Source organism: Rhinoraja longicauda, chromosome 17, assembly GCF_053455715.1.
Source record: "Rhinoraja longicauda isolate Sanriku21f chromosome 17, sRhiLon1.1, whole genome shotgun sequence".
Taxonomy (NCBI): Eukaryota; Metazoa; Chordata; class Chondrichthyes; order Rajiformes; family Arhynchobatidae; genus Rhinoraja; species Rhinoraja longicauda.
Window position 1 is genome coordinate 15,061,156 of NC_135969.1, and position 15,549 is coordinate 15,076,704.

Consider the following 15,549-nt stretch of genomic DNA (forward strand, 5'->3'; position numbering starts at 1 on the left):
GCAAAGTATATATTTTTTCCTGAGCTGGGATTCGGAAGAAATAAAGATGATTAAGCATTGAGTAGTGTAAGATCACAGTGGAACCACGCACTCTTCAAGGCCCTCCAAAACAAAAGTGGAGGAAAGCTAACACAGCAGGGGAGAGAAATGCCTGTAAAAAGAACAATGTACAGACACTATTAATCCCACCTTCAAATGCAGCAGGGACTGCCATTGTCATACAGACCTCTGCAGCTGTATAACACAGATGTGCAGCAGATTGGGAGTACTACCGAGGGAGCAAACCCCTAGTCCATGGACAATTGAAACTATATTGCTTTGCTGAGTGCATTAGCAATTAGCCATTTTTAAACTCCGGTGTCGTTTTTAATATTGTCTAATGTTGCAAAGTAAGATTGATTCTTTTCTGAATCCCAAACCTAATACTTTGTGTCAGTCTTTGAAGTATAAGTACCGTGTAAGCAAAATGTCTAATTAAAATATATTTGCTATTCAAGTGGATTTAATCAAAATGCTATGTATATATGGAAGATACAATGATATATTTTTCTCAGGAAAAAATCCTTGTTTCCCATTAATATTTCAAAATGAATTTAAGAAAAATATTTTGTTCTGCCTTTTAATATTGACCAAGTGCCGCGAGAGAAAGCACCATAATTATCAATATAATAATGTCCACCAATAAATATTTAATTAAATCTTTTGTATAATAAATTAACAATCCTGCAAACCAATTTGGACAGCAAAGGAGTGGGGACTATTTTTAAAAATATATGAATTGTCTATTCTTGGACATTAAAGCGAGTAGGAACACCATTGAAATGACAGGAGATTTGTTATAAAAGTGCTTTTAATGCACTGACAGGCATTATTATTGGGAATCAATAGTTCTTACACACAATGGCTATGAAATTAACTCAGAACTAGATTACCTGTCACAAGAAAAGCACCAGAGAATCATTTACAGTGCATACTAGACATTAAATCTTTCATTGTTCCATGAGAACATCAAAATACCTATAGAATTATGGATGACAGTAACACTGGCAATATTAAAAATGTGAGTTGTGGCTCAATTGGTGGCACTTATTCCTTTGAGTCAGTGGGATGGGGGTTTAAGTCCCTCTTCAGAACTGGAGCATAAACATCTAGACTGACGGTTCACAGTAATGTCGGGTTCGGGTGAATACCACACTGTCAATGAGGTGGTCTTTCAGATGAGATATTATAACAAAGCCCAGTCTGCCCCTCTGGGTGGTCGTTAGCTGTAGTTGGTTCCAGACAATATGCGTTTCATCATACATCTATATAGATGCAAACTGCTAAATAACCTTGTTCTGGAATTTACTCTGCTATTTCAGTCAAATGGATTAATCTGTTCTAGATGTTTTGATAAATTAAACTCTTACTTCAAAATAAGCCAGGAAGCAGGTGTTGCACCTTATCTTTGTGTAAATTTTCTACAGGGAATATGAAAACTTGAAGGCAACATTTAAATCCTCTATGGATATATCTGAGAAGCTCAAGAAAGAAAATTTTACTTCCAGCTGCAAGGTTAGTGTTGCCTCAAGACTAATAGATGACAGATTCTATCACTGATCACATCAATTTCTAGAATACACAGAACATAAACTTTCATTAGAGGTTTTAAAAGCTAGGAAATAACTTTCCAACCAGACTGCTTAGTTTTATTAAAATGATAAAACAAATATGTTGCAATATGTTCTTATTGTTCCATTAGGTCCAACGTGCCTGTGCTAATGTTTTGAGAGAGCTATCCCATGATCTTACTTTTTTTCCCCACAGCCTCACAGTAACCTTTATAAGTATACAGCTAATAAACCTCTTTCAGATATCATGCAGGTAAAGTCATCTGTATGAGCAATGTTGGTAGTAAGACACCATTTTGTTATATTTCACTTAAAAAATATCAGTACAGAACGAAGTAGATAAACAGGATCTTCACTCTGTTTCTACATAAAAGATTGAACGGGATTTTCTTCGGTTCAAAATAGATGACCATGAAGCTAACCACACTATCTTTGTTAACTGGGAAGTGTCTGTTATTCATATTAAGCAGAGTTGTTTTAGTATCCGATAAAATTAGATAGGTCGAGGCTTGATTTTAACATCCTACATTAGGGAGGAAAATGTTCCGACTTTCACTGCCAGTATCTGTAGCTTTACTGTGCCTTTCTCCATCAATTCAATTATTGCTGATCACATGTCTGTGCATGCTCATCATCAAAAAAAATACAAAGGGAGATCTGTTCAGCTGAGAATTAACTGGCGCGATGTTTCAAGTGGCACTGAATTGCAGAGGAACAAAGCTGAATTATGTTTTTATAACCTGTTCTGATATTAAGTCACAATGAGCAGGACACCTGGGGCAAGGTTGGCATTTTGAATGAAATCTCCTGGCAGAGCAACCAGCTGCTGTAAAGATGGCCTTGGGACTTGATGCTTGCAGCTTTAGTGATTTGATGAATCTTATCTGTGATTGTATTTCTAATATCTGGAATACCTTGCTAAAATTTCTTAAGCCTGAAGGTTTGGAAATGGCTAGTTTAATTGGTATTGCCTCTTTGATGGATAAGTATCCAATAAGAACATCAAACCGAGCAATTGAGATAAATGTAAGGGAGGAACTGCAGATGCTGGTTTAAATTGAAGGTATTCCTTTTCTCCAGAGATGCTGCCTGTCCCGCGGGCTGAGTTACCAGCATTTTATGTCTACCCTCGAGATAAATGTAAGTTTGGATTGTGCAGCATTAGCAATCATTAATCATCACTCTGCAAAAGACACAGACTTTGGGCTTTCATATGGTGTGGGAGGGGGAAGAACAATTATTTTAAAAATTGCGATGAGTTATGGGGATATACCCAAAAGCTGAAAAAGTTCCTTGATTTCTTTTCCTTGACCTTATTCGATCTTTTATTGCTGCATTACTTTATATCATGCCTTTATCATTTTTAATTTAAAGTTGCTTTTTCTCTATCATTTAGTTGCAAAAGTGTGCGTCGCAACTGGAGAAACTGAAAGAGGACTTGCAGGCCTCACAGGAGGATTTGCAAAATGCCGACAGAGAGATTGTGGTATGTTTGGCTTTGATGTACTTTTGTGTTGCATGCTATCCAGTCATTGAAAAGATTATACATGATTACAATCAAGCTGTCCACAGCGTAGAGACACAGGATAAGACAAATAACATTTAGTGAAAGGTAAAGTCCGATTAAAGATAGTCCAAGGGTCTCCAATGATGGTAGATAGTAGGTCGAGGCTGCACTCTAGTTGATGATATGGTGGTTCCGTTACCTGATAACAGCTGGGAAGAAACTGTCCCTGAATCAGCGAAAGGTAACTTGGCATATAGTGCGATTGCCCACACTTGCTGGCACTGAAACACCAGAAAAGCTCGAACTCGGAAAGATTCATTACTAAATTACACTGCGAGGCAAGTTTGGGTGATAAGTTTGACTTTTACACTTTAGAGATACAGCCCGAAAACAGGCTTTTCAGCCCACCGAGTCCACGTTAACCAGCGATCACCCCGTACACTAGCAATATCCCACACGCTAGGGACAATTTATAGTTTTACTGAAGCCAATTAACCTACAAACCTGTACTTTTTTGGAGTGTGGGAGGAAACCAGAGGTCCCGGAAAAAGACCCACACAGTCACAGGGACAGACCATACCTGTAATCAGGATCGAACCAGGGTCTCTGATGCAGTGAGGCAGCAACTCTACTGCTGCGCCACTGTGCCGCCCCTGAGTCTTGATTAAGACTCAAAATAGAAGACAAGATTAAAAATGGAAAACCATGAGAGACTTGGCTACATTTGATGAGTAGATGGACTCACAGATGTGTGAAAACACATTGCTTTGTTTAGTTTGCAACTTTTACTTTTCACTGTTGATAATGCAATGTGCAGGAGGGTTACTGAGGGAAAAACAATTGATGCTGAACCTCAAAGGAGACATTGAGGCAGATATCCAAAACATAAGACACAGCACAAAGAGTACTCTTGCTATCCATGGATTAAAATGATTAATAAATAGTACACTCCAACCTATTTCAAGCATCAAATGACATTTTATTTGAAGACGTTTTGCTCAATTCTAGTGCAAAAACAGAACGGTGGAAGAACTCAGTGGGTCAATCGACCACTCTGAAGACAACAAGTGTAGGTTCAAGTTTATTGTTGTGTGTATTGAGGTGCAGTGAATGTTTTGCATGCTATCCAAACAGATCAGATATGCCATACATACAATTAAGTCAAACTTGATATATTGCAAGTTGATATTTCGGATCGAGACTCTGCATTAGAATTCTATTGCAGAATCCAGCATTGGCAGTCTCCTCTGCCTGTAGTGTTGTTAACTTAATACAAATATTTTTTTTTAGTAAGTTCACAGACACAACAGACAAAAGTACTACTGAGAGTAGAAACCACAATTCTTTTTCTTTTTCTCTACGTTTTTGACATTGTTGAGACATGTTGGTTGCAAGTATTGATTTGGAGCATGGACCACAATCAGTGTCACAGTGCTTGTGAGCTCACCAATTATAAAGAGTACCAGTTAATGTGTACAAAACACTGTGCTGGGAAATGGCGCCCTGTTTCCAATCATTCACCGCTATAGCATAGAGTTTTCACATTGCCAATGCAACAACTGGCTTTGCACTTCTCTAGCACATCCTGTGGAAATTGTGGAGACTGCTGATGCAGTACCAATGAAGCAATGTCAACTAATCTTCAAGAGGTGACTGAGCCAGGAATTCAGCATATATTTATAAATATTCAAATCGTCTATGAACAACTGCTTTAAAATGAATTTCACCTAAAATGTTGTTGATACAAAGCTAGGAGGCAGTGAGGATTGTGAGGGGGATACAGAGAACTTTTCGAGTAACATAGATAGGCTAATTGAATAGATAAGGACATGATAGATGGAATAAAAGGTGGAAGTACCTGGGTTCATTCATTTTCATCCAATGTGACATCACTGGAAGTTAACATAAAGTCCAACAAGCAATTAGGAAAATAAGTTGTTTAGTTTAGAGATACAGCGCGGAAGCAGGCCCACTGAGTCCGCGCTGACCAACGATACCTGCACACTAGTACTATCCTACACACTAGGGACAATTTACAATCTTTACCAAAGCCAATTAACCTAGGAACCAGTTTGGCTTTGGAGTGTGGGGGGAAGCCAGAGCACGGGGAAAACGCACACGATCATGGGGGGAACGTACAAACTCCGTACAGACAGCAGCCTTACTCAGGATCGAACTCCGGTCTCTGGCGCTGTGAGGCAGCAACTCTACCGTTGCGCCAATTAGGAAGTCTTATAATGGCAGATGTTGGCGTCTTGAGTTAAACACGGTGCAGATGTTTTGATCAGCATTAATGCACTTTATGCAGTTTTTTAAAATGCTCTCTAATTGTAATGTTAATGCGGGCAGTTTTGTATTTCTGACCACCCCACCTTCGTCAGAGACTTTGCTGGTAAACCTTAAGGTCCAGCTCCGAATATTAAAATTGTTCAAGTCTGTAATTGGGTAATGAAGTACAGTGGTATATGCATGGTGTTGCTGGTACAGGGAAGGAAATAATAAGACATAAATAATGACTTCTGAATCAAGTTTCTATTTACTGCACTACTTTATAGACTGCAATGATCTAAATGCGATGCTTTCAGTTAAATATTTTGTGTTGAAGTTTCTCAGATTAAAATAATCTTTTTACTCGCAGACTATTGCCCTCTCCTTTATAGGTCATTCAAGCCAAATATTTATAAATATTCAAGTCGTCTTATAACTATTTTACAATTGATTTAACCAAAAATGTTGTTGATACAAAGCTAGATGGCAGTGTGGGTTGTGAGGAGGATACAGAGAGGCTTCAGAGTAACACAGAGAGGCTAATTGAATAATTGAAAGACAAGGACATGGCAGATGGAATAAAACGAAGCACCTGTGTTACTCTGAAGCCTCTCTGTATCCTCACAACCCACACTGCCACCTAGCTTTGTATCGCCCTCCCAATATGAAATCACATAAAGTTAATTTAAGATCCAACAAGCAATTCGGAAGATAAGTCTTATATTGGCAGCTGCCGAAATCTTGAGTAAAGCACAAAGTGCTGAAATAGCTCAGCAGGTCAGGGGGCAACATCTGTGGAGGGAATGGAAAGGCAACATTTTAGGTTGGGTCCTTCTTAAGACTTGTGCCAGCTTCCTCATTTGCTAGTTGTTCAGTGTACACACCAGAAGTTCTTAATCTTTTCCCCTTGTTACATTATAGTGGCACAGCATGCATAACCTAGGTTCAATCCTGAGATCAAAGCTGTCTCGAGTTTGCATATTCTCTCTGTGACCACTTGAGTTTCCTGGGTGCTCTGTTTTTCTCATCCAAAAACACTTGCTGATTGATGGGATAATTAGTCACTTCCAATTACTCTTGTGTAAGTGGGTGGTAGGAGAATTGGGATAGAGTTGATGGAAATGTGAGCAAAAATAGATTGCAGGGAAATGTGGGACAAATAGGTGAATGAGAGTGGTTTGAAAACTAATATAAACTCTAGGCCAAATGGCTGCCTCGTGAATCATGAGAATATATAATATGCCTCTGTCCTTAACACTCTTTCTTTCCACTCTTGCACATCAGCTTTTAGCCTTCATCAGTACATTTAATATTGGTTTTGCAGAACTTAAAGAAGAAAGTGGAATTCCTACAGAAGTCCCTGAGTACACCGAATCGTACCAATGAAGCCATCAGCCGTCTAATCTTTGAGAGGTGGGTGAATCAGGTCATCTGGCTTCTGGCATAAAATATATTTAGAAATATTCAAGAAGCCATCTTAATAAATGCTTTAAAATTCATTTTACCTAAATTATTGTTTATACTAAGCTAGATGGCAGTGTGGGGAGGGTACAGAGAGGCTTTGTAATAATATACAGTAGATAGGCTAATTGAAAAGATAAGGACATGGCAAATGGAATAAAAAGTGGAAGCACCTGAGATCGTCCAGATGAGATCGTCCAGCTGGTCCAGTACCTGCTGGAGTTTAGAAGGATGAGGGGGGGGGGATCTCATTGAAACCTACCTGATAATGAAGGGCATTGAATCTCATTGAAACCTACCTGATAATGATAGAGTTGATGTGGAAAAGATATTTCCAGTAATGGGTGAGTCTGGAACCAGAGGGCACGGCCCTCTGTAAAAGGACATTCTTTCAAATGAGAATGAGGAATATCTTTAGCCAGAAGGTGGTGAATCTGTGGAATTTATTACCACAGAGGGTTGTGGAGGCCAAGTCATTGGGTATTTTTAAAGCAGTTTTTGATACATTCTTGATTAGTACGAGTGTCAAAGGTTACGGGGAGAAGGCAAGAGAATGGGGTTAAGAAGGAAAAATAGATCAGCCATGATTGAATGGTGGAGTAGACTAAATGGGATGAAGGGCCTAATTCTGTGCCTGTGTCTTCTGGTCTTATTTTCACCCATCATTACAAGTAAAATATGAGTACAGGCATCTTGCTTCAATTATATAAGGCCCTTGCAGAACTGTATCTGAAATATTGTGTTCAGATCTTATCTCCCTTGTTAAGGAAGGATATCCTTGTCATAGAAGTACATCAAAGTTTGCTAGATTGATTCCTGGGATGGTAGGATTGTCACATGAGAAAAATAAGCAGACTAGGCTATATTCTTTTGTATAAACCAGCATCTGTAGTTCCTTTCATTACATTAGGCATATATTCACTTGGGTCTGGATGAATGAGAGGTGCTTTCATTCAAACATCCACAATTCTTACAGGACAGGGCACGATTTGGAGTGGAGTTGATGGTTCGCCTGGCTAGGATTAACAGTCCTAATTGGGTTTGGTTTTCAGGACAGAAATGAGAAGAAATTTCTTCAGTCATGTCATAAGTGATAGAAGTAGAATTATGCCATTCGGCCCATCATGTCTACTCGGCCATTCAATCATGGATGATATATCTCCCTCCTAACCCCATTCTCCTGCCTTCTCCCCACCACCAGTACTAATCAAGAATCTATCTATACATGACACCAGTACTAATCAAGAATCTATCTATCTATGCCTTAAAAATATCTGCTGACGACCTCCACAGCCTTCTGTGGCAAAGAATTCCACAGATTCACCACCCTCTGACTAAAGAAATTTTTCCTCATCTCCTTCCTGAAAGAATGTCCTTTAATTCTGAGGCTGTGACCTCTAGTCCTAGACTCTCCCACTAGTGGAAACATCCTCTCCACATCCACTCTGCATGCCTTTCACTATTCTGTATGTTTCAATGAGGTCCAAATGGTAGTGGAATTTTCTGTGCAAAGTCTGTACAGTCTTGACCTCTGAGTGCAATGGGTTAGTGGTGCTGAAGTAAAAACCTTATTGATCTTATTGAATAGCAGAACAAACAGGAGGGGCCAAATGGCCCCGTCTATCCTGGGGGTTAGCAAAAGCACCCATCTAATTGGTATGAAACATTTTTTTTCCACTTTCTCCCTTCTGTCATCTTTGTTCCTATGGAAACCATCTCACCACTCAGATTTGCATGTGCATGTTTGGGAACATGCTGTATATGGTACAACCCACCAAAGATCCTTGATTCTGACACTTGCCTTTTACACCAACATTTGAAAAACAGTCATTTGAACACACTCTTGCAGCCACAGCAAGATTCAAGAGGGTGTTGAATATGTGCTAGAAAAGGTGAAATTATCAGAGCAATATGCGAGTATGGGACAAATTGGATAGCTCTTTGCAAGAATCTGTGCATACAGGACAAGCAAAATGGCTTTCTTCTCAAGCGCAATTCTATAATGTCCTGTTTCAACATTCTAGTGTTGAAAAACGTACTCAGTACCTCAAACCTTGAGACGACCCTCTCTTGCGTTATTTGGAAAATGTCTACATTTACGTAATGCTTCCTGCATTGAATTGTTTTGGAGCCCTTCTAACAGTAAAATGAAGTGATCTTTGTGTGGATTAACTTGTGTAGTTAACTTGTATAGTTTAGAAACAAGGAACTGCAGATGCTGGTTTACAATAAAAAGACAAAGTGCTGGAGTAATTCAGCGGGTCAGGCAGCATCTCTGGAGAACATGGGCAGGTGATGTTTCATGTTGTGACTCTTCAGACTGTATAGTTAATGGCCTTGCGTTGGTGCAATACTATGCGTTGTTCTCATGCAAACGGAAATGATTGTTGTACTTGCAGCCCTGCTCCTGCAGATTTACAATACCCTAAACTACACAAGCCAGTCACTGGGGAGGATATTGATCTTTGTCTGACATACGACTTCAACACACCTGATTATATTCCCCCAACATTTCAGAGAACCTCATCTAAGAAAAGCAAGCTAGACACAGACGGGTAAGTGCTAGAGTTCATCAAAGGCTGAATCTTGCAGTGTATTAGCAAATAGCAGACAGACCTTTGCTTTTATAGTATTGTTCGAGTTCCATCTAATTTTGTGAGGTCGTTTCAGAATATATTTTTGAAATCATTGTAAATCTTGTGGATATATAGTTCCATCAGGAGTAGCACCATCAGCAAAATAACTTTGCTTGATTCATGTAGTGATTTATTATCTGAGTCTAGCAAGAAATGGTTTCCAATCAGGCATCCTAATTTACAATAAATCTTTGCGACTGTTACTGCTCAACATTGATCAAGGAGCTATGTATGATCCAGGATGTTTTTATGCTTTTAATGCATTTTATGCTTTTATGAAAGATAAATGCTCCCTACTTGTAATGTTAAAGTTGGCAATTTTGCTTTTTAAACCCACCTCTCATTTTGCTGGTAAGCCTTGAGGTGATGCTCCCGCTATTAAAATGTTTCAAGTTCTGTGATCTGGGTAATGCAGTTCAGTAATATAAGCATGGTGTTGCAGGTACAGGGGAAGGAAATAATATTTATTTATATAAATAACTTGGACAAATGACTTTTCTGAATAGAGTTTCTATCGACTAATGCTTTATAGACTACATTGAACTTAATGCAATGCTTTCAGAGAAATATTTTTTGTTGAAGCTTGTCACACTAAACTGATCTTTGTAGTCACAAACCTATTTTTTTCACCTCTTTTATAGGTCATCCACACCAAACCGATCCTCTAAATTTCTGTACAACACAAAGGTGAGTACTTGTGACCTTCCAGCAGCCAGTAATTCTAATGCTGACGTTGAAGACCAAAGTCTCTAAATTATCTGAAAAATGATCAAAGAAATTTCCGTGTAATCTAACTGGTGGTTCGTGATTATGCCAAGATGAATTGCCACATAGATTATTAGCAGGCCTGCTTAATCAGGGAATTCAGAATATACCAGGGAGTACAAGTTTAAGCACATCAAAGGGTCTTTAAAATCGGAAATTGCTCATTTTCCTCCAGTAAATTGCCGTGCTTTCTTTTCAAATTGGTAAATAAATTTTAATGGAAAAAAGATTCTACTCAATATTGTGACCCTAAGTTCCCCTTGAATTAGTGGATTTCGCGTCATGCATGTTTCAATATTGCGGTACATATGTATCTGAGAGCCTGACTTTCAATGCCAAATTCTGGAGCATGTTTCTAAAGCTCTTAAGATTTTATAAACAGTGTCATCCCCTTAAAATGCCTTTCAAGTGGTGCCAAAAAGCAAGCGAAAGGGGTATTCAGAGTTACTGCGGCAAACTAGAACGGCATACTGAAGGGTGACATCTGATATACTCATCGGAAATTCATCATATGGAATTCACTTTCCAACAGTAGTTTGAAAATTAAGAGCGTTTATGATGTATTACAGACGTGAATTTATCGATCTACTCAGAAATATCATGTTGAAATAGTGTCATAGGCATTAAGTGACATGATTTGTATTTAAAGACCAATGATTGTTGCAATAAATTAAATCACTGCAATAAAGCAATGGGAACTAGCTGTTGCTAACACATAACTTTGAATTATGTGTAGTTTCATAACTATTGGAACAAAAAATGTGTGCTGCTCAATACTGGTTGTAATTTTGTAGTTAAAAGCACATTTTCGTAGTCATTTTCAGCCCTACTTTCGTAGAAGTTTAAGGAGATTCAGCCAGTCTTTTAGTTTAGATTAGAGATACAGTGTGGAAACAGGCCCTTCAATCCACCATCACGATCACCTAGTTCTATCCTATGCACTAGGGGTGGAAGATGAGGACAAAGAGGACTGTGTCCTTGTTACAAATGGGGGGCGGGGGAGCAAGAGTGGAGCTGCAGGGTATCGAGGAGACCCTAGTGAGAGCCTCATCTAAAATGGAAGAGGAGAATCCCCGTTTCCTAAAGGATGAGGGCATCTACAACGCCCTGGTACGGAAAACACCATCCTTGGCGCAGATGCGGCGGAGACGGAGGAATTGGGAGTAGGGGATAGAGTCTTTACAGGAAGCAGGGTGGGAAGAAGTGTAGCCTAGATAGCTATGGGAGTCAGTGGGTTTGTAGTAGATGTCGGTCAATAGTCTGTTTCCTGTGATCGATACACGTAACAATAACATGCCAATACTATCATAGACTGTTTCTAGCTGTTTCTAAGATTTTCATTGTGCCTGTATTCCACCGCATCTCACAATAAACTTGTCTAATATGGTTGTAGATCTGTTCATGTAATGGATCTGAGGTTTCTTGCTTGTACCAGTTTACTGGTACTTATTAATAATTATAGAATTTTTGGGGTATTGATTTTGTACATAATTGTGTAATTTGGCACCATATATACAATATTAAATAGTGTGGTGACCATAAATGTAATGATGCACTTCACTCCGTAATTACATCTTTAACAGCTAAAACGCTGCCCTCTCGTTCCCTTCCTTTGTCATCTTTAACTCCCCCATTAGTTTTTGATTTGAGTGAGTGTGGGTGTGGGAGGCACAGAGATGACAGCTCTGCTTACCTCTGCCTTTTGAGTTAGCTTCTACAGTTTGTTGGCAAGCTTGCAATTCAGTGCTGAAGTTCTCCTCTGTCTAATAAAAAAAATACCTGTGAGATTGTTCTTGTGACAGAAGCTTTCAAACTGAATTCATTAGCATTTCCAAAGATATCATCTGATTAGCTTCCCTGGTTGTGTGATGATTTGTTCAATTATAGTTATTAATTAGTATTTGTGTTCTGAGAAACTGCTGACTTTTTTTTCCTGATAGTCAAGTCAAGTCAATTTATTTGTATAGCACATTTAAAAACAACCCACGTTGACCAAAGTGCTGCACATCTGACTAGGAAAAAAAGAAACATACAGTGGCATGATAGTCTTATCATCCATAAGCCCCATTGTTAAACAAAGGCTTTTGTGGAGACATAACAACTCTTCCTAATTAATGTCAGGCAAAGCTATCTCTTCCACGTGTTTTATATTTAGCAGCTTTCTTTGAATGTATTTGATTGTTCTGCAGCCATGTTTGTCTAGAAGAAAATTGTATCCTGTTCTTAAATATTTTGATAAATAGGACTTTGGGGAATTTATACCTTATTTCACTTCACTTTACGTGAGCATTTAATGTATGAATTGAAGTAATCTTATTGCTTTTGTTATGCTTAAGATGATGAACAAAGATGAGTGTGACCATCTTCTCCCAACATTCCTCCGAAATTCTGTGTTATTTCAAAAGAAGTCGTATAGTAGCTTCTTGAATCAACACGGAAACCAAGGATCAGTAAGTGCATCTCTGAGGGAGGCACAGCCTCCAAATCAATGCTACGGAAAAAAGAAAAAATATATAACCTTCGTTTGGCACTTTATATATCCTTGAGACCCCAAACTAATTCACAACCAATGAAGTTCAGTCAGATGTAGACAAACGCTAGTTTACAACAAAAAAAACTATGTGCTGAAGTAACTCAGCGGGTCAGGCAGCATCTCTGATCATGGAAAGGTGACGTTTCGATTGGTAAGTGGGTGGGCAAAGGCTAGAGATGGGAAGAAGAATAAAGGCTGGGATATAAGGAAAATAAGTGCAAAATGTGAAGCCAGAGGGAGGTGGAAGGAGACGAGGAATGGGGAAAAGATTGTTGGTTATTGGCAGATGGGTAGACAAAGACCTGACCCAAAACTTTGTCTATCCATGTTCTCCAGAGATGCTTACTGATTACTCTGATTACTGATTACGCTGATTACTCCAACTCTATAGAAATGTCAATGTGAGAATGGGTAAGGGAGTTAATGGCGAGCAACCTGGGGTTCCAGCGGATAGAGTCCAGGTTTTGGCAAAATGGTTGATTAGTCTACATTTGGAATTGCTGATTTAAAGGAGATCATACCGGGAGCACAGCATGCAGTAGACAAGTTGGAAGGAATGCATGTGAATCGCTGTTCTGGAAGGACTTCTGGGGTCCATGGATGGAAGTGAGAGAGGTGGTATAGGGATAGGTGATACATCTCCTGGGGTTGTGTAGGAATAGAAAAGCAAACCAAAGAGTTGCAAAGATTGGTCTCAACAGAAGGCGAAAGGGGATGGGGATGGAAAAATGTGACTGGTGGGATCACGTTGAACATCTAGATGTACCTCCATTCCAGTGCAGTCACATCTTTTCTATGGCATGGAGGCCAGAACTACATGCAGTACCCCACTTGTGATCTAACCAGTGTTTTGTAAAGTTGTAACATAATGTACTAACTGTTTTATTCTATGCTCCAACCTATGAAAGCAATATGCTTTCAACGCCCTCTACTGCGATGTCACTATCAGGGGACTATGTACTGTTCATCAGCATTCCTTTGTGTTCTGGCATTTATTGCTTTTCTCCAATTGTGAGAGGAGCATTGAAAAGTGGGAAATAAATCTTTTGTAACATCATTCCAAATGTTGTGCAAGGGGACCACAGTAAAATAAACATTTCAGCTCTAATGAGGTTGTTTAGCAGTAATTAAGACTTACTGTGTTAAAAAATTCATCCATGTTATGTGATATTTTATCAGGCATTATTAATGGCATCAAGGGGGAAAGTTCACGCTAATCTGTCACGCAGTGATGTGCCAGTGTGTCAAAACATGTGAAGAACAGTATAGATCAGTCTGCAACATCCTGACGTTTAGTTTGGAAACACCCCAATGTTTGTAAGATGTTGCTGTCCAATGTACTCTATACAAACAGAAGGCTAAAGGGTTGAGAGGGGAAAATAGATCAGTAGTGATTGAATGGTAGAGCAGACTCAATGGACTGAATGGCCTAATTCCGCTCCTTTGTCTTATGATAACCGTGTGCATCAATAGCCTCCCTGTTAAGCTGCGTCCAGTGATACAGTGTAGAAACAGGTCCTTCAGCCCAACTTGCCCACATCGGCCAACAATGTCCCAGCTACACGAGTCCCACTTGCCTGCACTTGGTCCATATCCTCCAAACCTGTCCTATCCATGTACCTGTCCAACTGTCTCTTAAACGATGGGATAGTCCCAGCCTCAACTACCTCCTCTGGCAGCTTGTACCATACACCCACCACCCTTTGTGTGAAAAGGTTACCCCTCGGATTCCTATTAAATCTTTTCCCCTTCACCTTGAACCTATGTCCTCTGGTCCTCGATTCCCCTACTCTGGGCAATAGACTCTGCATCTACCCGATCTATTCCTCATGATTTTGGACACCTCTATAAGATTCCCCCTCATCCTTCTGCGCTCCATGGAATAGACCCTGCCTACTCAACCTCTCCCTGTAGCTCACGCCCTCTAGTCCTGGTAACATCCTCGTAAATCTTTTCTGAACCCTTTCAAGCTTGACAATATCTTTCCTATAACGTGTCCAGAACTGATCACAATATTCTAAATGTGGTCTCACCTACGTCATATATAACTGCAACATGACCTCCCAACGTCTAGACCCAATACTCTGACTGATGACCAAAATGCCAAAAGCCTTTTTGACCACCTTCACTACCTGCAACTCGACCTTCAAGGAACCATGCACCTGTACTCTTAGATCCCTCTGCTCTACAACACTACCCAGAGGCCTACCATTTACTGTGTAGGTCCTGCCCTTGTTCGACGTTCCAAAATGCAACACTTCACACTTCTCTGTATTAAATTCCATCAACCATTCCTCCACCCACTTGGCCAATCGATTCAGATCCTGCTGCAATCTTTCACAGCTATCTTCACTATCTGTTGATGATCTTCTTTAATCCATTTTCCTCCTTAGGTGCGGATTGGCTTTGATGGATTGGGAGGAAGAACCAAGTTCATTGAACCTGTATCTTTTGCTGGATTTGCTTGAGCACAATGGGAAAAGAAAAATTGGAAATGATAGATTGAGATAGGATGTTAGAGGTGGAAATGGGTGAGTTTTCTGTTGAAGGGTTAAGGAATTGGACCCTCAACTCTGCGGTATATGGGACACCAAGGCTGCACACTGTGTGCTTCAACAGGAAGCAGCAGCCAGGAGAACATATAGAATTAGTGGTGATATTGCATCAATTGACGTAGAGGCTAGAGTAAATTGGAGACTGCACATCAGAATGATAGTCTGTAAACTGGAGAGGGTGTGATCGGGGGCAGATCACACTAGCATGTTAATG

At 39.6% G+C, this 15,549-nt stretch overlaps 1 protein-coding gene across 2 annotated transcripts in view; it reads left to right on the top strand.

The window, feature by feature from the left end:
• traip (TRAF-interacting protein) overlaps positions 1-15,549 on the top strand; it is a 35,542-nt gene that overhangs the window by 15,458 nt on the left and 4,535 nt on the right. For both annotated transcript variants that reach the window (XM_078414191.1, XM_078414190.1), the window contains 7 exons: positions 1,467-1,554; positions 3,007-3,096; positions 6,710-6,798; positions 9,246-9,401; positions 10,124-10,169; positions 12,584-12,697; positions 15,174-15,224. In XM_078414191.1, the coding sequence (XP_078270317.1) occupies positions 1,467-1,554; positions 3,007-3,096; positions 6,710-6,798; positions 9,246-9,401; positions 10,124-10,169; positions 12,584-12,697; positions 15,174-15,224 (634 nt within the window). The remainder of the gene's footprint in view (positions 1-1,466; positions 1,555-3,006; positions 3,097-6,709; positions 6,799-9,245; positions 9,402-10,123; positions 10,170-12,583; positions 12,698-15,173; positions 15,225-15,549) is intronic.